The sequence below is a fragment of the Chaetomium fimeti genome (genome assembly GCF_033439085.1).
Source record: "Chaetomium fimeti strain CBS 168.71 chromosome Unknown B0H64scaffold_1, whole genome shotgun sequence".
Taxonomy (NCBI): domain Eukaryota; kingdom Fungi; phylum Ascomycota; class Sordariomycetes; order Sordariales; family Chaetomiaceae; genus Chaetomium; species Chaetomium fimeti.
The window spans coordinates 2,572,375-2,598,888 of record NW_026944329.1 but is presented as its reverse complement, the minus strand read 5'-3'; the positions used below and the strand labels follow the sequence as shown (position 1 = coordinate 2,598,888).

Sequence of the window (26,514 nt, the reverse complement as noted above, 5' to 3'; positions counted from 1 at the left end):
CCGGTATCAGTGCCGCGGTTAAGCTAGGCCGGCGCCGGAAACTCGGGTCCGGGGTGCGGAGTGAGATCCGGCCAATCACAGTGCGCCATTGTCCACATCCGTTCCGTGATCCGTCTTCCGAGATCAGCGGCACGGATCCGGGTGGGTCTCAGCCGCTCGGCAGCCCCCTTTGTGGCAGGTCGACTTACACCGAGATTTCCCGTGACATCATTTTGGTTGTCCACAACACAGGTACCACCGACCGTTAAGTTTGGCATGTTATATCGTTCTTGCTGCTGCTGTTGCGAGTCGTCACACCATTCTTTCTCTTATTCTGCCACACCAATTGCCAGGAAAACAGCAAGTCTCCCACAACAACCTATCTACCTACCTATCACAACTCAAGCATCCCATTCTCGACACACCATCATGGCGCCAGCAACAGCTCACGACGAGCTCCAGCTCTGCTGCTCGCCCACCCTGCCCCCCTCGGACAACAACAGCTACCCCACGCGGAACCCTTCATCCCCAACCTCCCTTTTCCGCATCGACATGCACACCCACATCATGCCACCCTCCCTCCCGGACCTCGCCTCCCTGACCCAACAACCACCATCACCACCACCAACAACAACAAACAACCCAACCCAACCCACCACCAAGGACACCACCGCCAAACCCTACCCCTGGCCCGCCTTCCGCCCCTCCCCCGACCACGCCACCACGGGCGCCGTCGACATGTACGTCGGCAGCACCTTCTTCCGGCGCGTGTCCGCCTCGTGCTACGACCCGGCCGCGCGCCTGCGCGACATGGACGCCGCGGGCGTCGACGTGCAGGTGCTGAGCACCGTGCCCGTGCTGTTTTGCTACGACGCGCCCGTTGCGCCGGCGCGCGTCCTGGCGAGGGTGTTGAATGATCATGTCAGTGGGGTTTGTGCAAGGTTTCCGGGCAGGTTTGTCGGGTTGGGGACGGTGGCGTTGCAGGATTGTGATGCGGCGGTGGAGGAGGTGCGGCGGTTGAGGGGGTTGGAGGGGATGGTGGGGGTGCAGGTTGGGACGAGTGTTGAGGTTGGGGATGAAGGGGGGGGGAAGGTGGGGATGTTGGATGATGAGCGGTTGGAGCCGTTTTGGGCGGCGTGTGAGGAGCTGGATGTGCCGGTGTTTGTGCATCCGCTGGGGTACGCGTTGGGGAAGGAGAATAAGGATCGGTGGGGGAGGTATTGGAGCTCGTGGCTCGTGGGGATGCCGTGTGAGACGGCGCTGGCTATGCACGGGATTATGGCGTCCGGGTTGTTGGTGCGGCATCCGGGGCTGCGGCTTTGCTTTGCGCATGGAGGGGGTGCGTTCCCCGCGCTACTGGGGAGGATACAGCACGGGTTTGATTGCCGACCGGATCTGGTGGCGACCAACGCGTGTGGTGTGACGCCGACCCAGCATTTCAGGGGGGGAAACGGCACCGCCTTCAGCAGGATTGGAAGCTGGTCAAGGGCAGATATGGATCGACTCGCTACTACATGACCCGGACTTGATGGAATATGTCATACGCAAGTTGGGTCCGGGAGGTGCGGATCGGATTGTCTTGGGGAGCGACTACCCATTCCCGCTGGGAGAAGTCCCGGTGGCGGGGAAGATGTTGACAGAGGACGAGAAACTCGGGCGGTTCATGAGCTGGCAAAAGAGAGCCGGGGTTCTAGCTCGGAATGCTATCCGGTTTCTCAAGCTAGGTCGAGAGTTTGAGGACAGGTTTGAGGAGCGGCTAAGGCAGTTCGCGGCCGCTCATGTTCCGTCACCGGATGAACAGATCAAAGATGCCAGCTGGGATGGGTGGCGGCATCGGGATAGTGCCATTGATCTGGACGAGGGCGAGGACCTGGCCAGTCGCAAACCAAGGACCGAGAGCAGCAGCACAGGGAGGTCTCCAGGCAGTGTCGGGAGCCAGTGAGGTTTGGCCAGATGAGGAGAGGGCTGGGGATTGGGTGACCGAGGTTGTGGCGTTCTGTTATTCTTTTCACTTTGTACATGCTGCTTTCGAGCTTCTCAGTGTTTTACGGTTGAGGCAGAGGCAGGGCGTTGATCAATATGCAGGAATAACAATCTGGAGTTCTGCGATACATTGAAAGAGACAAGAGGATAGAATAACAAGGGTTTGTGAGAAAGCAAGAGCTATCTAATTATATATGAGACGTAGGCGTGCAAATGTGGTGTTTGAGCCACACGAAACCATAGCCGCCATCCTCCAACCAGACCGTTGTGTTACGGCCCTTGGGCGGTTTATGGTTGGTGGTCATGACCGAAATCCAACTCATTTGCAAACAATCAAGATAGATCAGGCGAACAAAAGTAGCTGCTTGAAGCATACATAGGACAAACCCTCTGGGCTTGTTGAACAAAACGGCCTTGCTCGTCCTCCTATATCCTTCTACTACTCTTGTCGTGCTTGATCTAGCGCTTGAAGCCCAACTGCTGCCTCTGCCGCCTCTGCGTTTGCCTTTTTCATCAGTCTCTCCTTTCTTCGCGCCTCCAGAAGCATGAGCTCAATTTGGTCATCTGGCAACCAAGGGTTGTAGCTTCTCATTATCCTCAACTTGTTTTGCCACTCCAGAACCATGAGCTGAGGTAGGTAATCTTGCAACGCATGGCTACTAGAGTTACTACGACCATACCTCTCCTCTAACATGATCTGCAGCTCGATGCGTACTTTCTTCTGTTAGTAAAAGCTAAAACCTAACATGAAAAGTAATAGAAGATGCTTAACTCACCTTCCTGGCTAGGCTTCCAAGATCGATTCTGCTCTTTGTATCTATGGTCTCGCGCTTGGGCGAAAGAAAAAGGAAATTGAACGTTAGCTTTAGAGACTTGCACGGCAGGGAACCTGCCTAAACAAGAACAACTCACGTTGGGGTCCTCTGAGTTTGTCAATAACCACCGCAACGTCTTCAAGATCCATGTGGCGGGCCATTTCTCTACATTCTCTTAGTTGCCCATCCGCCAGTCGCAAGTTTCGATATAGTAGCATGATCTTCGCTATTAGTGGCATCTTGAGCCCAAGGGCTTTGATGATGGGAAGGTTGTCAGTAATTTGAATGCGCCCGGTTGACAGCAGGAGCTCGACTTGGCTGGCAAGCCCGGATTCAACAGCCACCAAGAGTAACTTCTCGCTCAAAAGTTCTTTAAAGTCCTTGTGAGCAATCAAGTCTTTCAGAATTTTGTGGTTCTTCATCTTGATCGCGTGGATAAGGTGGTATCCGTCTGCTGCAATGCATCCGGATGGGAGAAGAACTTCCAACATGGCTCCGTCTCCAAGGCCAATGACCTTGCGCAATATTTTGTCACCAACCGAGAAGCGACTCGGATCGTTACGTCTTCTTAGCTGGCCCAGGAATAGAATGACTAACGCCATGTTACATTCATCGACCGCCACACTAAGCAGATCACGAGAATTAACGTTGGTGCTCTCGCGGGCAAGGATGTCTGCATCGTGGTCGAGGAGCAGCCGAACAGTGTCCAAGTCATTGTTGGCCACTGCCGTGTGTAGGGCTGTTCTTTGGTGTTTTGTGCAGCGAGCGTTCACCTCGGCCCCTTGCTCCAAAAGCCATCGACAGACTTGGTAATGTCCAGCCCTTGCAGCTAAGAACAATGGAGTTAAGCTGTCGTTGCTCCTGGCATTAACATCCACCCCGGAACCAACCAAGGCTTGAAGGACATCGAGTTTACCCTTTGTGGCGGCCGCAAAGATGCGGGTATTGCCAACGACCGGGGGGAAGTCCAGAGAGCTAACTTGGCAGTGGACACGGTTGTTGTGCCTGACGAGATTTGGCTCCTCTGAAAATCCGATCTGGAAGCCGTAGCAGCCATCACGGCCGCATCTAAATGGGCGTTCGTGCTGTGCTATGTGCTCTTGGCGTGCTTGCAGAATTTCGAAGCCCTGGAGGAAGAAATGGCACCACGGTTTGTTGCATTTGTAGTTCACACGACCATAGAGCCCTCGAACTTCTTCCAGCTTCTCTAGATCCTGGTGGGTTGGGCCGTTAAATAGCAATTCGAGGCAGTTCCGTATCGGCTTTACACGTTTCTCGGTCGGGAATTTGGCTTCCCAGTCCTTTCCGCCATATTGAAGTTCCTGGGTTCGAGACCATGTTGTGGTGACGTCGTTTGCGGTGACTTGGCTTTCGTTCCCCGACGAGGAGTTAAGGGAGGTCAACAACTTGCGCATTGTTGAGGCAATGTCTTGATCCAGAGTGAAGTCCGGACGCCTGGCATGTTTCCACCAGTTCGCAACTGCATAGTCGAGAAAACCGTAGTAGCCAGTCAGACAGTGAGTCTTGATGCTGGAGCTATCCTGTTTTGGATTGAAAGGTGCAGATGATAGGTATTGTGCGCAGAACAACGCCATGTCCTTGTGAAGATCGGCCAGTTTGAATCTACCAGTATGTAGCAGATACCTATCACTCGTTTCAGTTACCAAAGTTCTTCCCGCTACCGCCCAAAGGGATTTGAGTAACTCACGTTCGCGCGGTTTCATGGACGAGGTTCACCAAGTCGTCGGGCCCAGAACTGAGACCGTCGTATCGGCCGACCTCAACCAAGGACCCGCAGTACGTCTTGCAGGGCTCCAACAACCTGAAATCGGGGTCGGCCGTCTCAGACTGGATTTCGATGCAGAAGCGAGTCTGAATCTCTTTCCACATCAGCGGCCGCTCAGCGCACATGACTAGACCCAGGATCTCCCGGGCTAGCTTGTTTTGTTGCTCATCTTGACCCTCCAAGATTTGGATCACCACCCGCTCGTACCTGGCTCCGTATTAGCTATGTCACTGTTCCATTTGCCGTGCCAGACAAAAACATACGCTTGGTTCATGCCCGTCGGGAAATTTTCTGCCTTGAGTTCTCTCTTGAAATGGCCGCGTGTGGGTTGGCGCAAGAGATTGTCCAGAACGACTTTGGCATACAAAAACATACCTTCTCGCTGTTAGCCTACCTGTACGAGCAAGCGTGCTTTAATTAGTCAAGGTAACTGTGAACGTACCTAGGGCTCTTGCATTGATCTTGTGAATGATGTCTAGCCGGGTGGCCTCGTCGATGCCGAATCTCTGCTGCATTTGCTGGGTCTTTACCTCAGAATACGCCCCGATGTCGTCCATGTGGGCGGACGAAGAATCAATCCGTATGGCAGGCCAATGTTTCAGCCGTCCCTCAAGGAACCCGTTTCTTTGACCACTTATAAGCAGGTGCGTGCATCGGTCGTCTTGTTGGTCGCCATGTCCAACTGTGCCGCCGGACGTTGATGTTACGGTGAGAGCCTCGAGCCAATTGACGACTTCCCCTTGAGAATCCTCTGGCTTCATTGTTCCCGGGCCAAGACATTCGTCGAGTCCGTCAACGACCACAAAACAGACACTTTGCGATTTCAAGGCCAGTTCGGTGAGCTCGCGCAACAGAGAGACTGAGCGAACCTTTTGCTGGGCGGCCAAGATGAGACGTTGGTAGATGAGGTCAAGAAGCACCTCATCTTGGAGGACGGCTTGGGAGAGTAGAGAAAGAAGCATAGCGGAAAAGTCTCGCTTGTCGGGATGATGGTGCTTGAAGAAGAAGTAGAAAACCGAGAACCTGTGGCCGCTCTCTCGCAGTTGCTGGAGGTGTTTCACCACTCCCGATGCTAGAATCGTTTTACCTATTGGGATTTAAGTCAGACGTGTGAAAGGATGTTCTCATAGCTAACACGGGACCAAGCCCACCCACCTGTACCGGGAATCCCATTCAGGTACAGAGCTCGCGGATCCATTGTAGTCAAATCCGCCCATTCACAAAAAACGGCGTCGGCTCGGAGCCATTCGCCTGAAGTGGGATCCCCTCGTTCAGTAGATGCCCTTTCAAGGTCAAGGCTATAGTCTGGCGGGTCAAGTTTAGAAAGGATAAACTGGCGCTTCCGGTCGATTGCTTCATGATTTCGTACAGACTCTTCGTCGCTGTTGTCAAGATGGAGCTTTAGCATTTGACGCGACAACTCATCGAACTTGTCCTCAAAAGACTGGCGGAGATCGCTCGCCCCAGTGAGGAGGGCTGTGATCTTTTCATCTGACAACAGATCTCGATGCCGCTTGAGTTTGGTCAGGATAGGTCCAAATTGCGTCTTGAACGTCTTCCAGGATGAATGGAACGCAGTTTTCCAACCTGCCAGGTGTCACGGGTCAGTATGGTTTGGCTAGATATACGGAAAGTAAGTATCGAAGAGTCCTACTGGGTCTTGAAAACACCTGCAGTGCCTTCCTGTGGAAATCCAGCACATCGCAGTAGTAGTTCTGTAGATGAACGCCAATGGCGGGATGGTTTCTGAGGAAGCTTTCGTACTGTGATAGGCCTGGGAGGAACTCGCCGATTTCGGCATAGGTATCGAGAAGGCAGTCCAAGGTCTCGACCCAGGTGCCGGCAGCCTTCATCCAACTCGGGGGTTAATCAGAGGCAAAATAGATTTTAATACACGACTTACAAGTAGCACAAACTTGATGGGAGCCCAGACAAAGGCGACGGTAGAGTCGCAATTCACAAAGATTTCGATGACCTTGCCCAGCTGGGTCATACCCTCGACAAATTTTGAAATTCTGTGCATATTCCGCTGTTTTCGCTGCGAAGCAAGGCGGGTTTGGATGCCCAGGATTGTGTCCTCAACATGTTTGCGCGTGCAGCTCTGGAACTCACGTCGCTGTTTGTCAGTCAAACTCGCCTTAAAACTGCTGACGGCCTGTTGGAATATGTCGTCGAGCAAGGCAGGAGTGGCTGGCATTGTGTGGTATTGTTGGTGGCAGTATTTGGAAGGAGCAAACCGGACAGGAACCCGGCGTCAGCAACAACCTGGTGTCGGCAACCTGGTGGTAACAACAATCTGGAAAGTCCCCTGGGGCATGTGTGCCTGCCCTTTTGGTCGGTGCTTGGTTCCTAGGTACCTTCCAACTGAAGGACCTCGACGCTGAAATGAAAGTGAGGCACTGGCAGGCGATAACGTGGCTATCGTGGCTGCCTAAGCTCTGCCCGAACCACCCGGTGTAGGCCGTGATTGGCGGTTTCCAGGTTGGCTTTTCGGCTTCGCCCCCAACACTACGGTGGGTGGCCATGGCAAACTCCTCAGGCGCACTGCTGGGCGCACAATTTCCAGGTCCGTGAGTCGCGGGGCTGGCAGCGGCGTCCCTCATTCGCTTTGGAAATCCTGCCATGCAGCCCACCTTTGCAGCAGGTCTCTGCTAATTACACGAAGCGGGGAGCGCGGGGAGCGGAGACGGAGGAAAGGCAAGCCTGAGATTGAAGATTAATGGTTATTACTGGGAACCGGGTTGTGATCCTTCAAGCAACTTGTTCTGGGTCATTAGATTTTGTTTACCAGTTTGCCATGGAATTCAACACTTTACGGCCTCCGAAGCGGCATGGCGAGGAGGATGGTGCCTCGCAAAGAAACTCACCCAAACGGCCTCGGTCATCGGCCGATCCCGGCGGCGGGCCCTCCTTTCAACCTGGATCTGGTTCCATGGTTGAAACACACCTAACCTCACCCCTGCCACCCTCTTGTCCTCCGTCTCGAGGGCCACACCACCTCCATTCCAACACTCGCTCTGTCTCTAGTCCCGGAAATGCAACCCGAGATGATGTGCTCCCGATGGACTGGACCCCGACCCCCCCTGTCGGCGAGTATGATGCCAAAAGCGAGACCGAACACCTTATCTGCTATGGAGCTGTGAGGAACCGTCCTAACAATAAGAACAATGACGATTGTTGACATTGGTCTACTTAGCTATGCGAGGCCAGAGCCCGCTTCAAATCTACCGGTAAAGCAAAGCAGTTGCTACTATCCAGTGACCGGAGATTCTATCTGCTCAACATCGTTCACTCTGGCCAGAATTATGCACTATCAACCAGGTCCAACGATATTGTTGCTGAGCTCGACTTGACCACCGCTCGGGCTCTACGAAGACTTGACGGAATGGTAGGCGTAAAAGCAACAGCTGTCATTGAAGTGGCAGTTGCGGCCGCCGGGCCAAAGGAACTCAGGACCAAGGGCATTGTGCCCCTGACCATCAACGTATATGGGCAGCCATCAAAGGCTAATGACGCTGGAGACGCACTATCTACCATTTCTGCTTTTCTTCAGCACCCTTTCTTTCTCGAATCTAGCTGCAAGGGTTATTTCAATCCCCAGCTCTTCCGGGTCGAGAGCCAGATGCAAGATCTAACATATCTCGTTGGTTTGAAGGAGAGAGAGCTTAGGGCCAAAACAATATCGGATCAGGTCGAGGATATTCTCGGATCTTTAGATGACACTGTTTTCGTTCAGGGCCCTCCTCTCCAAGTGGGCGACGAATTGGGTGCTCTTCTCACCAACTTGACAGAGTATGCCATGGGTACCCGGCCACAGAAGATAGGTGCATGGGCTAACATAGCAAAGTCACCAATCTGCTGCACTCCGTTTCATCCACCAGAGGGAGAACCAACAACACTCGCAATGGATGCAAGAGAGGTTGCGAAACCTGACCAACATGCCGTGCGTGCTTGCTCCATAGTGTCTGGCAAGTGCAAAAGCATGTTCAAGTCCGACTAACGTCAGACACAGACCAGCCCACAACATTCCCTCATATTCCACCGGCGGAATCTTGGCTGACGCGATGGGACTCGGTAAAACCCTTACCATGATCTCAACAATTATCGCAACCTCGAGCCACGCCGAACAGTGGCGTGCCCACTCTGGGCTCCAAGAAGGCTTCTTGAGATCCAGAACAACATTGGTTGTTGTGAGCTCGGCACGCAAGTATCCCGCTTCATTTCAAATTGGTCGGTCGAGATGGGCATGCTAATCGGTGTCCGGCAGAGGTCCTCAACGTCTGGGAGTCAGAAATTGAGAAGTAAGCGGTGCTTGCATTTTATCACCTTACCCTACCCCCTGGTCCCATGTTTGAACAGTTGACTAACCTCGAAGTTGGCAGACACGTCAAACCAACCACGCTCAAAATATGCAGGTTCCACGGCAAGGGACGCCCGACATTACCTGCCAGCCTGACCGACTATGACCTGATTCTCACGACCTATGCCACTCTATCGGCCGAGTACAAGAGCCGAGGCGTCCTGCACGACATTATGTGGTTCAGAGTTGTGCTTGATGAAGGCAAGGGTCACATTCTGGCAGACAGCAGACATGTTGACTAACCTTGACGCAGCACACTGGATTCGCAACAAGGGCTCTACCCAGTTCAAAGCTGCGGTTGCCCTTCAGTCAGCGCACCGCTGGTGTCTAACAGGGACCCCGATTCAAAACAGTCTCAACGACCTCGTCTCATTACTCAGCTTCCTTTCTTTCGAGCCTTTCTCATCTCCGATTATCTTCCAACGACACATTCTGGAACCCCTAGCGAGAGATCCACAAACTGGTGCCTCCAACTTGCGAGAGCTGTTACGAACGATATGCCTGCGGCGAGACGAGAGGCTGCTCAAACTGCCCGAGCCGAGTTTTGAACAGGTCGAGGTGACACTGCAAGAGGGAGAGAGGATACTCTATAACATGATCATGGCGCAATGTGCGCGCGAAATCGACGACACTGTCAGCTCACAGGTCAAAATCAAAAAGTACAACATTTTGTTCACCGCCATGACGAAGCTCCGAAGATTGTGCAACAACGGAATATTGCCAACATTGCCAATGACCAATGTCACTACTGAAGGCGATATTGGCTCCGAAGGTTGTGAGTTCTGCAGCGGAGCAGACGAGGACAAGTTCGAACTTGTCATGCAGGATGACATCTGCCCCGAGTGCGGCAGCCAGCTTGTCTCAAGGGTGAATTTGCCGTGTTTGACCCCCAAGGGGACCCAGTTACAAGCGCTAGCGCTCATACCCGGCATGGTGTCACCGGGGGAGATTTTAACTGCCAACCAAGCATCGAATACGACCCTTTCGAGCAAGGTCCAAGCCGTGGTAAACCGCCTAAATCAAGTCGGGTATAGATCCAAAAGGTATGAGGAAGCCCGCCCTCACAGTCCAAGAACGTCCTAACCAGCTCTTAACCTCTCAGCCTTGTCTTTTCATCCTGGGTTACAACATTGGACCTATTAGAACAGAATCTCAAGGGCAGGTGCCTGAGAATCGACGGCAGTGTCAACTACGCCACCAGACTCCGCATCCTGGAAGAATTCCAGGCCACAGACGTGCCCATCCTTCTAATGACGGTCCAGACAGGCGCTGTCGGGTGAGTAGCCCCATCCGCATCCCCGAACCAGCACGTGCATGCAGCCCGACTTTAACACCCAACACACGCACAGATTAAACCTGACGGCCGCAAACTACGTGCACATCGTCGAGCCTCAGTGGAATCCCTCAGTCGAGGAGCAAGCCATTGCTAGAGCAGTCCGCATGGGCCAGACACGGACCGTCACCATCATCAGATATGTGGTCAAGAACTCGGTCGAAGAGGTAAGCTGGTTGGACGGCGCGAGGCGCTAACAAGCCTAGGTACCTAGAGGGGCTCTTTAGGTTTGCTAACTCGTGGGATAGAACATTGTCCAGATTCAAAAGAGGAAGCGAAGTTTGGCCAAATTCACGCTGGATAGTGCGTCGCACGATGGAGATGGAGCGTCTGGGACACTAGATGTGAGAAAAACCCTCCTTTGATCGAGGAGATTAACCCCGAGCTAACTGTAAGGTTTGTTAGGATCTCCGGGTTGTGTTGGATATCGATCTGATTCCATGATGGCCTGCATGCCCCTGCTTCTTCTGTGTTGTTCTTATTGGAGAATCTTCAACAAAATGCGGTAAAAATAGGGTCAGGAATGCGAAGTTGTCTCGCTTTCTACGCGTTTTACAGTATAGAATCGACGCGCGGATCAGGACCCGCCTGTCCGGGTATTTTGCGATAGGTATCCGGCAATTTTGGCGCCACCTCTCTTCCAGAGAGGTGGAGTGGAATTGAGGTTACCTGACCACCGGGTACTTGCAATCAATTCAATTCTGATCGAGTGCCAAGACAATCAATTCAATTCCTCTATAATTGAATTGATTGAATTGTGGCGAGCCTTGAATTATTATTATCTACCGTAGGTAAGGTACCTAGTCAAGTCGGCTCATGTACCCCCGTGTTTACCCATCCGGCAAGTGTATATAGTACCGGGCTCGTTTCTCCACGTTTGCTGCATGTTTGTGTTGCCTTGATTAAAAATAAAGTAGAGTCCGAGGGGGATTACAACGCTGACCATTGCCGCTCCTCGCGACAGATGGTACCGCGTTAGTATTGAGCTATAAGATCATGGCCAACGTTCAGCTCTCCCAGGTGATGACCTTCAAATCGTAGGACATCCCCCGGTTCAACTCGCTCACAATCATACTAACCATGGGCGTGAGCGCACTTCTCTTCATTTTGATGGTCGCGACCAGCCTTGTGGAAGGACATAGTAAGCCTCGGCCAACTAACAATGTTGCGCCCCTTTCATTACAATATGCTAATGCAACAGTATTGAAAGATGCATGGGTCCGTGTGGCAGTGAACGGAAAATGGGCTCGTCCGTTTGAGTTCATCCGGCAAGTACCCTATCTACGTGCATCATAGACAACGACTTCAAATATTAACTAGTGCCTCAGGAACTTGACCGCGCCATTCGAGGAGCTGGAGCGGCCCAGTTGTACCGGCTGTAACCCTCGATGCTATGTTTGTCCGACATGGGCCGACTACGATTATCCACAGTCGGTTCGCTGCGGCAGAGACAACATGGCCCATGCCGCCGACACCGATGTCCTGCGTGTGAAAGCAGGCGACGAGTTGACCTTCTTGTCTACAACCTTGGCGCAGGATGCATGGCAGGCTTCAGGTGTCCAATGGGACGGCTGCCCGGATGGAAAAGGGGTGTGCACCCCTGGTAGGACATCATCACCAGTGAGTGACTTCGAACTCTCCGTTGTATTTCAAGGACAGCAGGCAAAGCGGTGAACTGACTCAGCCTTCCCAAGCCCGACCGTGTCTATCACAATGGCCCGATAATTGCGCACCTCTCCAAGGTTCCCGAAGGACAAGATGTGCACGAGTATGACGGAAGTGGAAAGTGGACAAAGATTTACACGATGGGAGCTACACTCGTCACTGACGTCGATCGGGAGGACATCCCCTCGCCTTACTTCTGGAAGGGGTCTGTGGACCAGGATTTCCAAGTCTCGTCTCCACCGGTAAGCCTGCCCCTTGTCGATGCCTCCGGATATTGAGCGCGCGCTGTACTAGCCGAGCCCAGTTCAAATTCCAGATCCCAAAGCAAACACCGGCGGGACAGTATCTCCTTCGAATGGATTCGGTCAACATTGGCATGCACACCATGCCTAAAGATGGGTCGGACTGGATATGGCAAAGCGGCGAGACACAGGTGTATCCCGGTTGCGCCCAGATTGAAGTCCAGAGCGACTACACCGGTAGCCTGCCAGAGGGCGGCGTCCAGATTCCCGAGGCATTGTTCACGAAATCTCCTGGTAAGCAGCCTTCTCGTCGGATAATCACATGACTTCTGGCTAGTTTCTAAACGAGCAAAATGATGCAGGTATGTCTCTTCTCGGGGTAAGCGGAGAGTTTGGACCAGGTCGATACCAGCGGATTGTCCTGGACCCGGAATATGTCTACCCCGGAGGCCCTCTGTGGGACGGGGAGAAGCTGGTTCAGGACCGAATTCTACCGTGATGAGGATGAGGTCGCGTCGCAGGACACTCCTCGTTCAAAGGCTATATTCTACCCACCACGATAGATAGCTTACTGTAACCCTCAAGTTCCAACCCGCCACCTGACACGCCTTACATCAATGCTAGCATCTGAGAGACAGCGGACTCCTCGTACATATTTACAGCATTGCGGATCTGTCTTGGTTTTCTCGCGTTTGGGTCTTGCAAGAAGTGGCGGTGTCGAGAGACGTCACTTTAATCTACGGCGGTGCTTCGATTTCATGGGACGATTTTGTCAATGGATCATCAGCCATTGGAAAGCGCGTAAGCGCCATGCACAACATCCGAACCCTGTACCGATGGCATGAATCGAGGATAAAAGCCGCCAAATTCTGCCGGGAGTATCAGCAGGACGAGACATTCTCCAACCACTAGAGGTGGGCTTCCGCAGAGCACAGGTACTGGCGGTTTTTGGGCAGGAGTTGGTTGAAGATCCGACCTTAGTCGATCCTCTCGTCGATGCAATGCCCGAGACTATCAACGCAAGGAACTGTTGGGGAGAGTGCATTTTCAACCAGGGTGGACCAATTTCCGTTTCCGACGAAGAGTTTTATTCAGCTTTGATGCACCGGGGGACAGCGGCGGTCAGCGAGTCTGAACTGAGGACCTTTGCGGCATTTGAGCTGATTCGCCTCGCAGGCGGCGCGCCATTCGCAACGTCCAATGGACTGTTCGGATTTTCTAAGATCTTGAATTTGCTGGAGACATCCGCTGATGTAGTGGTTTGTCTATTCGAAGGCTGCCGCGCGCCGTTTCTCATTGATGGAGGCCCGGAGAAGTACACTTTAGGTTTCTGGTTATTTAGATTTAGGTGGGTGAGGCCCTGTAGTGCACACACTAACAGGGCTTACAATGCACTTTGGGGAAGCAATGCACAGTACTATTGCTTAGCTACCAGCAGTAATTACAGGGCCTAGGCCCTATAACAGTGGTTAATTTAGTGGGTAGACCACTATTGTTTTGGGAATGCCTCTATATTTGCTATCTTAACCACTGGAGTTGGATTTACTACTTCCTTCTCATATACCCACCGACCGGGGCACAGTGCCGAATTCGGCCCAGCGGTCTTAGTGGTAAAAAACTGAATCCCGCAAAACTCATTTGTATAGGTTTGACTAAAAATGGGCTCACCTGCTCGCAGCCGCACCCAGAAGTGCCCGGGCCCACTTGCACTACTACCTTAAAAACCGGTGCAGGGTAGGCCGGTTGGGGCCAAGCGGTGCAGGGTAGGCCGCTTGGGAGCCAACCACCGGTGCAGGGTAGGTCGCTTGGGATGCCAAGAGGTGCAGGGTAGGCCGGTTGGGAACAACCGGGTGCAGGGTAGCTCGCTTGGGAAACCCAGGTGCAGGGTAGGTGCAGGGTAGCTCGATTCGGGAGAAACTAACACTTAGTGAAAAGAAGAACCAACCTTCTTCAAACTAAGATAGCTAGCCACCCAGTAATCGTACCGCCACAACCAAGATACCAGTATATAGCTACAGGCCATACGAATTCAATTACAGTACTGTAGAGCCCCCCAGATGGCCACAGCACTAGTAATCTGAACTCTAGGGTTCAACACCCCCTCTTTGTAGGCCTGTATGCTCAGTGGAGTATAGAAGGTTTAAACCTTAGCTATACTAGCGAAGAGAATAAAAAAGACTAACTAACTAAACTAAAACTAAAGAACTATAGTAGTTAGATACTATTTACAGGCTTTTCTAGCTGTTGAAGCTATATAAAAAGGACTAAATTACAGGACCAATTTCAACACTATTTACAAAGGGAAGAAATAGTAGGGAATGGATAGGCTGTTATAGTGGGTGGTCCAATCTAATAACCACTATAAACGCCTCGGCTTCTTTAGACCTAGTAGGTCTATAAACGCCCTGAAGAGTTGGCTCACCAAAGCCTTCGTAAGCCCATCGGCCGGCATACGTTTAGTATCAAGAAAACTAATGGAAACTAAGCCCCCTCTGACCTTCTCACGCACATAGTGGAATTTCAGCAGTGTATGCTTAGTTCTACTATGTAGAGCTGGGTCATAGGCTGTAGTAATAGAGCCAGTATTATCCTCAAATATAGGTACTGGGCCTATAATTGAGCGCTCTAATTCCTTAAAGAAATCCATTAGCCACTGAGACTCCCGTATAGCCTCTGTAAGTGCATCGGTTTCGGCCTCAACTGTTGAAAGGGCTATAGTAGAAGCCCGTTTCGATTTCCAGGTTACAGGTCCACCGGCCAATTTAAATAAATAGCCGTAAGTGGATTTAGACGTTTCTTTGTCGCCTGCATAGTCGCTATCTGAAAAGCCCACTAATTGTAGGCTCTTTGCCCCCTCTAAAAGAGTATTTACTATATCCTTTTTAGTAGGACTATAACAAATAGCTAAATCCTTACTACCGTTTAGATACCGGAGTAGGTTTTTAGCGGCATTAAGATGCTCTATAGTAGGGCCCTGCATAGCTCGTGAGAGCCACTGTACCGCAAAGGCTATATCTGGCCTTGTTAGGAGCATTAGGTACATTACCGTGCCCACTATCTTCTGGAACAGTTTGTGGTCGGACCTATTTACAGGGCTGCCTTTACTAGATATATTGGATTTATAACTAGTAATTCCTGGTTGTAGGGGTATAGAGATTGATCGACTAGAATCCAACCCGAATATCTTTAAAGCTTCTTCGATATACTGTTTTTGATGGATATATAGTGTTCTCTTTTCTCTAACCCTCTCTATTTGAACTCCCAGGAAAAAGGCTGCCGGGCCTCTATCTTCTATAGCATAGACCTTGTTAAAACGACGTTTAAAGGCCTGTATTTTCTTAATATCAGGCCCTATAAGAAGGCAATCGTCAACGTAGGTAACTATAAAGATCCTAGCAGTAGGATTATAGAAGATAGCAGAGTCTGAAACTAGTGGTTCGAAGCCTTCCTTTCTTAGTAAAATACTAAGATTGGTTTGCCACAGTCTAGGACTCTGTTTTAGGCCGTATAGGGCCTTAGAAAGAAGTATAACTTGGTCCTCCTTAGGGTTATATCCTTGCTTCTTTAGTAAAGCCTTAGTAGATTTTGAGGCCCTACAAGCATAGTCTATAAAACCGTCTGGAATTTGCATATAGTTTTCTTCTTCTAATTCCCCATTTAAAAATGCCCCTATAAAATCGATTTGTTCGATTTCCCAGTCCTCTATAGCTGCTATAGCCAGTAGGACACGCCACGAAGGTGGTATAGTAGTAGAGGCAAAGGTTTCGTTGAAATCTAAACCTTCGATTTGTTGGAATCCTCTAACTACTAATCTAGCCTTATATTTAACAATTTGGTTATCCTTGTTTTTCTTTGCCTTAAGGACTAACCGGCTAGTTAACGGTTTGCGGGCTTTTGGGAGGTCTTTATAGGGTAGGAACTTAAAGGTTCCCTGGCTAACTAGTTGATCGAATTCACTATATATAGCCTCTAACCAGCGGTCTTTATCTTGAGATTTATAGACCTGTTTTAGTGTTTGGGGCTCTGAGGCAGTGCCTTTCGAGGCCTTATAACAACTGGAAAGATAATATATAGTTGAACTGATAAAACTATTCAGCTGCATTCTATCCTCAGGATCGATATTAAGATCAATATCGATATCCATATTGGATAGCGGGTTTACTGGAGGGGCTAGTATAGATTCGGCCATTATAGGATCTTGTAGATTAGATACCATAGTAGGTCCATTAGGCTTGCTATTTAGCCTAGCCCTATCACCCATAGATTTAGATTGATCTATATTAGTGGTAGGTATAGAGGGTTCGAAATTTTTCGATACTATAGTAGTAGATAATAGATCCTCTACAAGATCAGTGGGTTCGCGAGGCCCACTAGTAGATTCAGAGGTAGGATTTTTCTCTATATCTACTATATTATCCCCCTCTCGAACTATACTATCCTCTTTATAACCACCTTTAGAGGAGGTCTCCGAGGGTACTGTAGTAATTTGTAGAATAGTATCATTTTCGTTAACTATTTTAACAAACGGCGATTTTACTACAGCTCTTCTAGCAGGTATCCAAACTAGGCAGGTCTTATTTCCTAGTGCTGCTAGAAGCCTACCAGGCTCTGTACGGGCCTGTAGTTTCAGGGACTTAGGCCTCTTTTCATTCGGTATAAGTAGTTCTATTCTAGAACCTATAGCCTTATACCACCCTAAGTTGGGTATGTGGGTAATACCAGGCTCTAATTCATCGAAGAAGGCCTGGTAGGGTGTAAGGTCTTTATTAGTTACCGCTGTGGAATTGACGAGATCCACTATACTAGATAGTGTCACGAGAGGTGGTTGCCTGTGATGGCACTGTGGCTCAATCGGGGTTAGCGCGCATAGCGCCTCGCCCTACTTCCCCACGAAACGATCGCTAGCGATCCCACCACCTCTCTTTTTCTCTTTGTCTCAGTTTCGATATTATAGTTGTATTGACTGGTGGCCTGACCCCATGGAATATCTGCTTCTCGTCACAAACTGAGACCAATCTCTCTTACCTGGGAAGGTATAATTAATATCCCACCGAAGAACCGAAGATCAAAGATTGAAAGCGTTGTTTCAATCGACCCGACAAACCAAATCCATCCACCTGCGTTTAGCCGAACCAACCGGGTTGGATACCGAAGACCGCCAAGATGGCACGCGAGTCAGCCGCTGACGATCGCGCCCGGAAGGAAGTACGGTTCGTGATCGAAGAGATCAATCGTCACGATCTCAAGAAAGATACCCCGTTGCGCCGCCGCTCGTCGGCAATCCACGACGTGCCGCTGAACCAGGCAGAGCCCCTCGTGGCCGAAGATGACGAAGACGCCGAGCCGGCTACGATTGAGAAGTTCACCCGCGATGTCACTACACAACTCCCAGACGTGCGTTACACTGAGACGCGCGAGAGCCTTGTGGAAGACCTGCGTGCGAAGCTTGTTGCATTTGCCGACCACTTCGCTGGCAAGTACAAGGACAAGGCTCCTGCGATGCCGTTTACCCGGATGGTCGACGACGACCCCAAGAAACCGGATGCCATGTTCGCGGGCGTGATCAATGGCACAGTCAATGCCACCGAATTCGCGGATCTCGCTGCCCGTTTCCCCGACGAAGTATTCAAGGAAGTCAAGATGCGCGGACTGTTGACCGCAGCATACGCGGAGCAAGTCGAAGAGCTCCATACTATCGCCAAAGACCTGGACCGTAACTTGAAGTACATCCACGATTGGGTCCCGATCATCGCCGACAATCTGAAGACGACCCATGACGCAGACTTGAACAGCCGAACCGAAGAGGTCGTGGGCCTTAACCAGATCATCGCCGATCTCATGATGCAAGCGCGCGAGGGAACGGTCGCTACCCACCATTCTATTCGCAGCACTGAAACCGCATCTGGCGGGAGCAAGGGGCGCAGCGCAAAGCAACCCGACCCGCCTATCTTCCTCAACGACGGGGCTAAAGATACTACGACCTTTGAGACCTGGTACCGCAACCTCCAGAATAAGCTCGCCGCCAATGGCGACCACTTCTCGAACGATGCTGCTAGACAAGGGTACATCGAGGGGAGGGTAGGTGGGAAGGCAGCTCGCGAGCTCGCTCCCTATCTCCGCGAAACCCACCCTGACGTAATCAACACGTCCGAGAAGCTGATGGCTCACCTCTGGTCGGAATACAACGACCCGCTCCAATCCGAGAAGTCCCTGACAGACTTCATCGAGCTAGAGATGAAGCCGGGTGACAGCTTCACTGCTTTTAAAAACGACTTTGTACGACTTGCTGGTGAATGTGGCAAGAGCAAGGTTGAGTGGAAGGCTGAGTTCAAGCGCCGACTTCCCGGCACCCTCCAGAGAGCGTTGGCACCGTCGTACCTCGATCCCGCTGTTACGTTCGATCAGTATGTCCGACTTGGCGCAGAGATCTCGCATTCCTACCGCCAGACAGGCAATGGCCATGCCCCGCGCCGCGATGGCGCGCCACGCGCCGCGAAGACCCCGAAGATCTCGGATCCCAGACCTGCAGCTCCCAAAGCCAAGAGCCCGGCTCCCCAGCTCTCACCCGAGGAGGTGCGCAAGCTCTATGATGAAGGCCGCTGCTTCGTCTGCCGCGAGAAGGGACATACGTCCCGGGAATGCCCGCAGAAGACAGGCGGCGGAGCCGCAGCTGGAGACTGGAAAGCGCAGCGCGAGTCCCGCATTGCGAACCTGCAAAGCCGTTGGGCGGCGAAGGAGCCTGCTGAGGAGCCTGCCACTCCCCGAGCACCCGCCTCCAACAAGAAGAAGCTTGCGAAGGTGGTTGAGCTGCCTGACAGCGCCTCCGACTCGGAAAACTAGATACCCTGGGTAGTCTCGACTCCCTCTCAGGGTTGGTATCAACAGTCGGTGTGACAGAAGCTCGACCGGATTTCGTTAGCAAGTTGCTGGGAGGAAGACCCTTTCTCACCTCTTGTTCCATAGCGAATAATGGAGTTTCGTTAACCACCACCGACGTTTTGGTTGATACGGGAGCCAATGGCTACCTCTTTGTGAGTGTTGCCTATGCAGAACGACTGTTGAAGCAGTTGAAATTGAAGACTCGAACCGACTTCACGCCCCGACCCGTGGGCGGGTTTGACAACAAAGGCGCGTGCCAATTGGTCGACGTGGTGCTCGTCGGGCATTTTACCATCCAGAACCGCACTCTCCGCGACGAACCGCTGCTGGTAATTGATTCCAAGCACGATGTGATCGTTGGTGACAAGTGGCTTGACTATCACGACATCCTTACCGACAGCCGACGCCGGAGACTGATCTTCCCTACTGAATGGCTCCCTGATCCAGGATGGTGGAAGAAGGCTGATATCGAGCTCGGCGCACCCCCGACCGGACGCCCCGATCCTGCTATAATGGAAGACATTCAGCGCCGCGAAGCATTGATGGAAAAGGAAGACCAACGAAGGCGCGATGGGCGAGCTGTCGCGCAGCGAATCGCACAGCTGGAAGCGCAGGCGAGCCGCCAGCCTGTTCCGCGGCCGCCGACGTCATCTGCGTCCCCGATTACCCACCTCCTATCGCGATCCGACCCGATACCCAAGACCGTTCGGTTCGATCCCCCTGAACAGCAGAAGATGCAGCGCGCGCTGCAAGGCCTTCCTCCCCCGCCAAAGGAGCAGCCTCCTAAACCACGCGTTCGGCGAAAGGAACCCGCGATCGACTACAAGCGTGGCACAGATAAATACGGACCGTACACTCTACGTAGGGATAGCATCGGCTGGTACAAGGATCGCCCACCCGATATGGCCGTTATCGGTGCCATTGCATTCAGGCAGATTGCGCGCAACCTGCCCACCGGCTGCGTCACTCTTCACGAGATCGACAGGATGATTGAGGACAAGCTCGCAGAGTCGATGCCCCGAGATGATCACGACCTGCGTCAGAAAGCAGTCAACGCGATCCCGAGCGAGTACCATGACTTCCTCGACGTGTTCAGCAAGGCGGAATCCGACGATATGCCCCCATACCGCCCGCAAGTCGACCATAAGATCGATGTCACTGGCAGGCCGGAGGATCTGGGATATTCGCCGCTGTACAAGCTCTCTTTGGAGGAATTGGAAGCCGCTCGGAAATATATCACCGAGAACCTGCGGAAAGGCTTCATTGAACCAAGCGATTCCCCGTGGGCCGCGCCCATCCTGTTCGCGATCAAGGCTAACGGTGGACTACGCTTCTGCGTCGACTACCGAAAGCTCAACGCGATCACAAGGAAGGACCGGTACCCATTACCGCTGATCGACGAGACTCTGGCGCGGGTCTCCCAAGCCAAAATCTTTTCTAAGATCGATATTCGCCAAGCCTTCCACCGCATCCGGATCAACCCGGAACACGAAGAACTCACAACGTTCCGCACGAGATACGGCGCGTACAAGTACAAAGTGATGCCGTTCGGCTTGACCAACGGCCCAGCGACCTTTCAACGGTTCATCAACAACACTTTGATGGGTTATTTGGACGATTTCTGTAGCGCATACATCGATGACATCCTGATCTTTTCGAACAACCTCCGGGAGCACAAGGAGCACGTCGGGAAGGTTCTGGAGCGCCTCCGCGAGGCGGGCTTACAGGCCGACATCGATAAATGCGAATTCCACGTCACCAGCACCAAGTTCTTGGGATTCATTATTGGAACCGACGGCATCGCTGTCGACCCAAAGAAGATTGAAACTGTTCGGGATTGGGAACAGCCGACTACTGTCAAGGGAGTCCAATCGTTCCTTGGCTTCTGCAACTTCTATCGACGCTTCGTTCGCGAATACGGTCGAACAGCGCGCCCACTAAACAACCTCACAAGGAAAGACGTACCATTTGACTGGAATGCGGATTGCCAGTGTGCCTTCGAGGAGCTGAAAGACCGGCTACTTAACGCGCCTGTTTTAGCCCATTTCTCTCACGACAAGCCAACCCGCGTCGAAACCGACGCGTCACAGGGAGTGGTAGCAGGCGTACTTACCCAGCAACAGCCGGACGGCGAATGGCATCCTATCGCCTTTTTCTCAGAGACAATGCACGGCGCGGAACATAACTACCATATCCATGACAAGGAACTCCTGGCGGTGATCCGCGCGCTGCAGTGCTGGCGAGCCGAGCTTGTTGGCCTCCAAGGGGACGACCCGTTCCTGATCATCACGGACCACGAAGCGTTGAAGTATTTTGGCACGAAGCGCCTGCTCAACGCTAGACAAGCCGGATGGGCTGAGCTGCTCGCGCAGTACCATTTCCAAATCACGTACCGGCCGGGCAAAGAGAATGCTGCGGCAGACGCTCTCTCCCGCAAGAGCGAGGATACAGTGACGCAGAAGGCGAAGAGGGAAGCCTATCGCACCTTGCAAATCTTCACCCCCGTGCTGGAGGATGGCGCAGCAACCCGCACTGATGATCTTGAAGTTGAGTTGATGGCGCTTGACGAGGAGATAGAGGCGCCCGCAGACTCGGGTTTCGAGCTCATCGACGAGCTCCTCCGTTACAACCAATCTGCCCTGGAGTTGGAGCCATACCGTGAGAAGGCCCGCAGCGAGCAGGATTCCGAATACTCGCTCCTGGATGGCCGCTTGCTGTTGATGAGCGGTAGATTGGTGGTCCCAGCCGTCAACCATCTGCGGACCCGCATCATTACTGAGGCACACTCGCGCTTGACGACCGCCCACCCGGGCATAAACAAGACGCGCAAGTTGATCAACACCCGGTACTGGTGGCCCCGAATGGGCAGCGATATCGATCAGTATATCGCTAACTGTGTGTGCCGCGCCGCGAAGCACCCGAGAGACAAGACCCCCGGATTGCTACACCCAATCCCCCCCTCGCAGCGAGCATGGCAGAGCGTTGTGATGGATTTCAACGAACTTCCGAAAGACAAGTACGGATTTGACAACGCTCTGGTCATGATTGACCGCCTCACGAAAGCTTCATGGACTATTCCCTGCACGAAGGGAGCCACGGCTCGCGATGCGGCGAAGATGTACTATGAAGGCCCGTATCGAGTCTACGGTCTCCCGATGGAGGTCATCAGTGACCAGGGGCCGCAGTTTCGAGCCGACTTTACCAACGAACTGTCAAAGATTCTGGGGATCAATTGGAAACTGGCCACACCCGGTCATTCGCAGACCGCGGGCCAAGTCGAGAACCTTAACCAGTATATTAACCAACGGTTACGACCGTTTGTAAGCCATTACCAAGACAACTGGTCCCGGGCAATCCCAGCTCTTGACGCGGTACAGTCGAGCCTCCCGCACGACAGCACCGGATTGTCGCCCCACGAAGTGATGTTTGGGTTCGCGATGCCCTTACCATTCGACTGGGAATCACGAACCGGACTGACAGATCTGCCGCACGAAGAGCGTCTCAATCGCGAAGAGGCCCAGCGGAGGGCGCGCCAGATCCAGGAATTTGGGGACTTCGCGCGGTCCAACATCCTTAAAGCGCAGGAGAAGCAAGCAGAGCAGGCGAATCGACATCGCCGCGTACCAGATTTCGACGTCGACGACCACGTCGTGATCATCAAGCGCACCGAAATGACGAGCAGACCCAGCGATAAGCTCGATTTCCCCGTTACGCGGCAGCACTTCCGCATCATCGAGAAGGTTGGCCACGCGTACCGTTTGGAAGTCCCAGCTTCGTGGAAGGGAACCGACACGTTCCCTCCCGACCGACTACGATTACACCTAAACAACCCTCTTCCTGGCCAAGCACCCGAGTCCCCGGATGCCGAAGAGGTTGGTCCGAATCAAGACATGGAATGGGAGGTCGAACAACTCTTGGCGAGCCGTGTTTACTATGGAAAATTGCAGTACCAAGTCCGTTGGAAGGGCTGGGCAGCCGACCCCGAATGGTATCCCGCGGCCGACTTCAAGAACTCGCCGGAAGCGTTGAAACAGTTCCATGACGCGAACCCCGACAAGTCTGGCCCGCCCACACGATTGCAAATATGGTTGGAAATGGCCGAACGCGACGAGTTCGCGGCGGATCATGAGGATGACAACGAACCAGTCATGGTGGGCGCGCCGTTGAGGCGATCCAACAGGAAGAAAAAGTGATGGACCTTTTCCGAGCAAAAGCTCGCGGACGAGCTTTTTCGTGGAGGGGGGGGGGTTGTCACGAGAGGTGGTTGCCTGTGATGGCACTGTGGCTCAATCGGGGTTAGCGCGCATAGCGCCTCGCCCTACTTCCCCACGAAACGATCGCTAGCGATCCCACCACCTCTCTTTTTCTCTTTGTCTCAGTTTCGATATTATAGTTGTATTGACTGGTGGCCTGACCCCATGGAATATCTGCTTCTCGTCACAGATAGTATATAGCACCAGAGGTACTGCGGCAACTGTAATAGAACTACTGTAGATCTAAGCCTATCTAAAACCACCCGAATAGATCGTTCAATTAGACCGTTCTGTTCGTGGGCATAGGGGCTAGAGGTAGAAAAATCGATGCCCTTACGGGTTAACCAGGCCTGTAAATGGGTATTAATTTCAGTGCCACCATCGAAATGGAATTTTCTTGGGTATTTTCCCCACTTGTTTTTTAGACCACGAAATAGGCCTTTAATTGCGTTGAAAACAGTAGGACCCTCTTTGTTTGGCATTAAAATTACCCACCGGAACCGCGATTTTCGATCTATTAGAAATAGGGCTACAGGAAGCCGATTGTGTGGAATTGGCTTGATTTTTACTGTATCCCCCTCTATTATATCTAAAACGGCCGGGGGATCTGGAATTGACTTCCAGTCTACCCTCCTAGTTACTTTAGCCTTAGAACAGGCTATACATCGAAAATCAACCTCCCTTATAGGGTCTAAATCAGGGATACCACTAGTATTTTTAGTGGTTTTCTTTAGTAGGCGTAGGCCAAGGTGCCCTAGCCGAACATGCCACTGTTTAGCCACTATAAGTAGATCTTTATAGGCCTGAGAACCAGGCACTATAGTAGTAGTTCCACTACTTCCATCCTGGGGCCCCCTCTGCACACGGGGCAAGTCCTCCTCTAGAAGGCCCCAAGATTCGTTATCCCAGGGCTCTATTTGCACACGGGGCCATTCCTCCACTATAGAGCCCTGGGGTAGATCCTATAACCCTATATTCCCAGGGGCACCCAGGCCTATAGATCCTTCGTCAGAATCACGGGGCCTATTCCTCCGGGGTATGCCCTGAGATTCAGGGCTCGATGGCCCTGAAGAGCCGATAGTACCCCTACTATCTAGCTCTACACTACTAGGTTCGTTGTCATCGTACCTAGTATAACTATCCTTCCAAGATTGGGTTTTAGAAGGTAGTTCAACCACTAAATCTTTAGTAGTTTGGGCTAGGCTATACCCTGTACCAACTATATTAATATAGCTAGTAAGGTAGAGCCTTGGCCGAAGGTGACCCTCAATTTGAAGGAAGAAGCCCGATCTCTGGAAGTCCAGAGCTGCAATGGTAGACCCTGTAGGGCCTTTCAACGTTTCCCGGTCCAAATAGCCTCCGGCCTTATAGTGCCGGATCCCACTAAATAGATTGATATCTATAGAGGGTATATAGAGGGCCTTATTAAGGACCAACTCTAAGTATTTCGGGGGACTCTTCTGGACCAGTACTTTGAACTTTGCAGTTCCAATACCTTTGGGTTTTACAGGGCCACCACCTGTATAAATAGGTGGTATTTGACCAGTATTTTTAGTAAAACTGGTAAACCATTTCCTATTGTTTATGATATGGTCTGTGGAACCAGTATCATAGAGTAGAGCATCAGAGGTAACCTGGTGGCTACAGTGATCTTTACAGGCTGGCTTCGAAGATTTCCCACTAGTTGGTTTAGTGGTAGATTTTGAGGCCTGGTGGGTAGCATTGAAGAAAGAAGGTAGTTCTTCAGTATCTGAATCGGATTCAGAACTACTATCTTCGCTACTATCACTATAGTGCCCTGTAGTGATATTGTATGCCCCTGTAATACAGGCAAAGGAATCGGGCTGGGTACTGTGGTTCGAACTGGAATTTGAACCCTGACCCTTCTTCTTCTTCTTCTTTTGGCCGTTTTGACCACTATTCCCACTACTGCCGTTGGTATTTTGTTGGCTTTGGGGACCCTTTTTCCCCTGTTTTTTAGGGCCTTTATAGGGGCCTTTAGCACCCTTATTTTCGCCGTAGGCCCTATTAGCCATACCTTTATTGGTAGTAGAGGCTGGAATTCTATGCTCTTCCAGAAGGTCGGCTATTAAGAAGCTCAAATTCAGGTTTTCAACACCTTGGCCAACTGTCCTCAGGGCCCGCATTTGACTACGTTGCCGTTCAGCCCACTGTGGGAAGGCTTTTTCCATAGCCTTTAAGTAGTGGTTCACTTGGTCTATAGGCTGTATTTCAACCCCGTTTAGGGTTAGCCGGCTAGCCAAGTTGGAAAATTCAGCGTTGAAATCCGCTAAAGATCCACTAAATTTACTGAAATCCAACTCGTGGAACTTCCTATATAGTTGGTCCCGTTGAATTCCAGTGGAGTGCGAATACCGTAGTATTAGAAGCCTATAGGCCGCTACAGGGTCTGTTTGCCAGGCTATGGCGGCCTGTGGTCCAGGGCCTATACTGTTCCGTAACAGCATTAGAAGTAGAGCCAACGTTTGGTCGCTACCCCCTATAAATCCCTCTGGGTTAGAAGGAAAGGTAGGTATGCCGATAGCCCTAAACATGATATTTAGGCCCTGTTTCCAGATATCGAAGTTATCTGGCCCTGTAAGGCGTAGATTTTCAGGGAAATCGTACACCTTTCTTGACAGTTCTTTTACCAACCCACTGTTCAAATTGTCTTGCGGTATAGTGGGTTGTAGGGCAGGGCTTGGAGGCACTGTATTTGGTAGTGGTACCGTATAAGGTGGTACTACTAGTGGCTCCGGAGGGCCCTGGCTAGTATTACGGGCCTGTTGGGCCTGTAAAGCGGCCTTTACTCTATTTTCTACTTCAGAAGCAATAGCTTCTGTAAGCTGCTGTTCGGTAGGCATCTGGGGCCGTTGTTGTTGTTGAACAGTAAACTGTTGTAAACTATCCGTCAACGTAGCTATAGTGGCATGCAGTTGTGCCATTTGGGTAGCCTGGGCCTCTAATCGGGTTTGCAACTCCTCTATTTGGGCTTGGGGGCTCCCAGCGCCCCCAGGCTGTGCCATGGTGCCTCTGTACAGGCCCGTAGGCTACAGCGGCTATACCAGTTGCCGTAGGCTGGTAAGCACTATCCTATTACTACCTTCGCTGTAGTTATAGGGCCTATGCCACTATATAGGTCTAGGACTTCAACGGTATAAAATACCGGGTTATATTCTATACTGTAACCACAGTAAGTTTTTACACGCTACTAGCCTT

The 26,514-nt window shown here is 51.9% G+C and overlaps 4 protein-coding genes across 4 annotated transcripts; 3 read left to right on the top strand and 1 right to left on the bottom strand.

Annotated features, from left to right (window-relative positions):
- The first annotated feature begins 222 nt into the window (after positions 1-222).
- B0H64DRAFT_381337 (uncharacterized protein) lies at positions 223-2,158 on the top strand. The gene is made up of 2 exons (XM_062802795.1): positions 223-1,396; positions 1,449-2,158. The coding sequence occupies exons 1-2, from the start codon at positions 256-258 to the stop codon at positions 1,919-1,921; spliced, it is 1,614 nt and encodes a 537-aa protein (XP_062664133.1). The 5' UTR covers positions 223-255; the 3' UTR covers positions 1,922-2,158.
- Positions 2,159-3,439: 1,281 nt separating this feature from the next.
- B0H64DRAFT_315062 (uncharacterized protein) lies at positions 3,440-6,760 on the bottom strand (the record flags this gene model as incomplete). The annotated part of the gene is made up of 8 exons (XM_062800228.1): positions 3,440-3,694; positions 3,734-4,421; positions 4,486-4,770; positions 4,827-4,941; positions 5,006-5,650; positions 5,719-6,150; positions 6,218-6,410; positions 6,467-6,760. Coding segments are annotated over 8 exons (2,907 nt in total), but the record flags the coding sequence as incomplete, so codon positions are not given.
- Positions 6,761-7,846: 1,086 nt separating this feature from the next.
- Positions 7,847-10,767, top strand: B0H64DRAFT_19696 (SNF2 family N-terminal domain-containing protein). The gene is made up of 10 exons (XM_062799182.1): positions 7,847-8,355; positions 8,411-8,506; positions 8,576-8,766; positions 8,831-8,864; positions 8,946-9,124; positions 9,177-9,966; positions 10,026-10,199; positions 10,273-10,423; positions 10,505-10,600; positions 10,662-10,767. Exons 1-10 carry the CDS (start codon positions 7,949-7,951, stop codon positions 10,698-10,700), a joined length of 2,157 nt encoding a protein of 718 aa, XP_062664131.1. The 5' UTR covers positions 7,847-7,948; the 3' UTR covers positions 10,701-10,767.
- A 402-nt stretch (positions 10,768-11,169) lies between these two features.
- B0H64DRAFT_19688 (glycosyl hydrolase family 61-domain-containing protein) lies at positions 11,170-12,742 on the top strand. Its single transcript, XM_062799180.1, has 6 exons — positions 11,170-11,397; positions 11,467-11,524; positions 11,585-11,876; positions 11,951-12,163; positions 12,226-12,457; positions 12,526-12,742. Exons 1-6 carry the CDS (start codon positions 11,337-11,339, stop codon positions 12,660-12,662), a joined length of 993 nt encoding a protein of 330 aa, XP_062664130.1. The 5' UTR covers positions 11,170-11,336; the 3' UTR covers positions 12,663-12,742.
- The last annotated feature ends 13,772 nt before the right edge of the window (positions 12,743-26,514 follow it).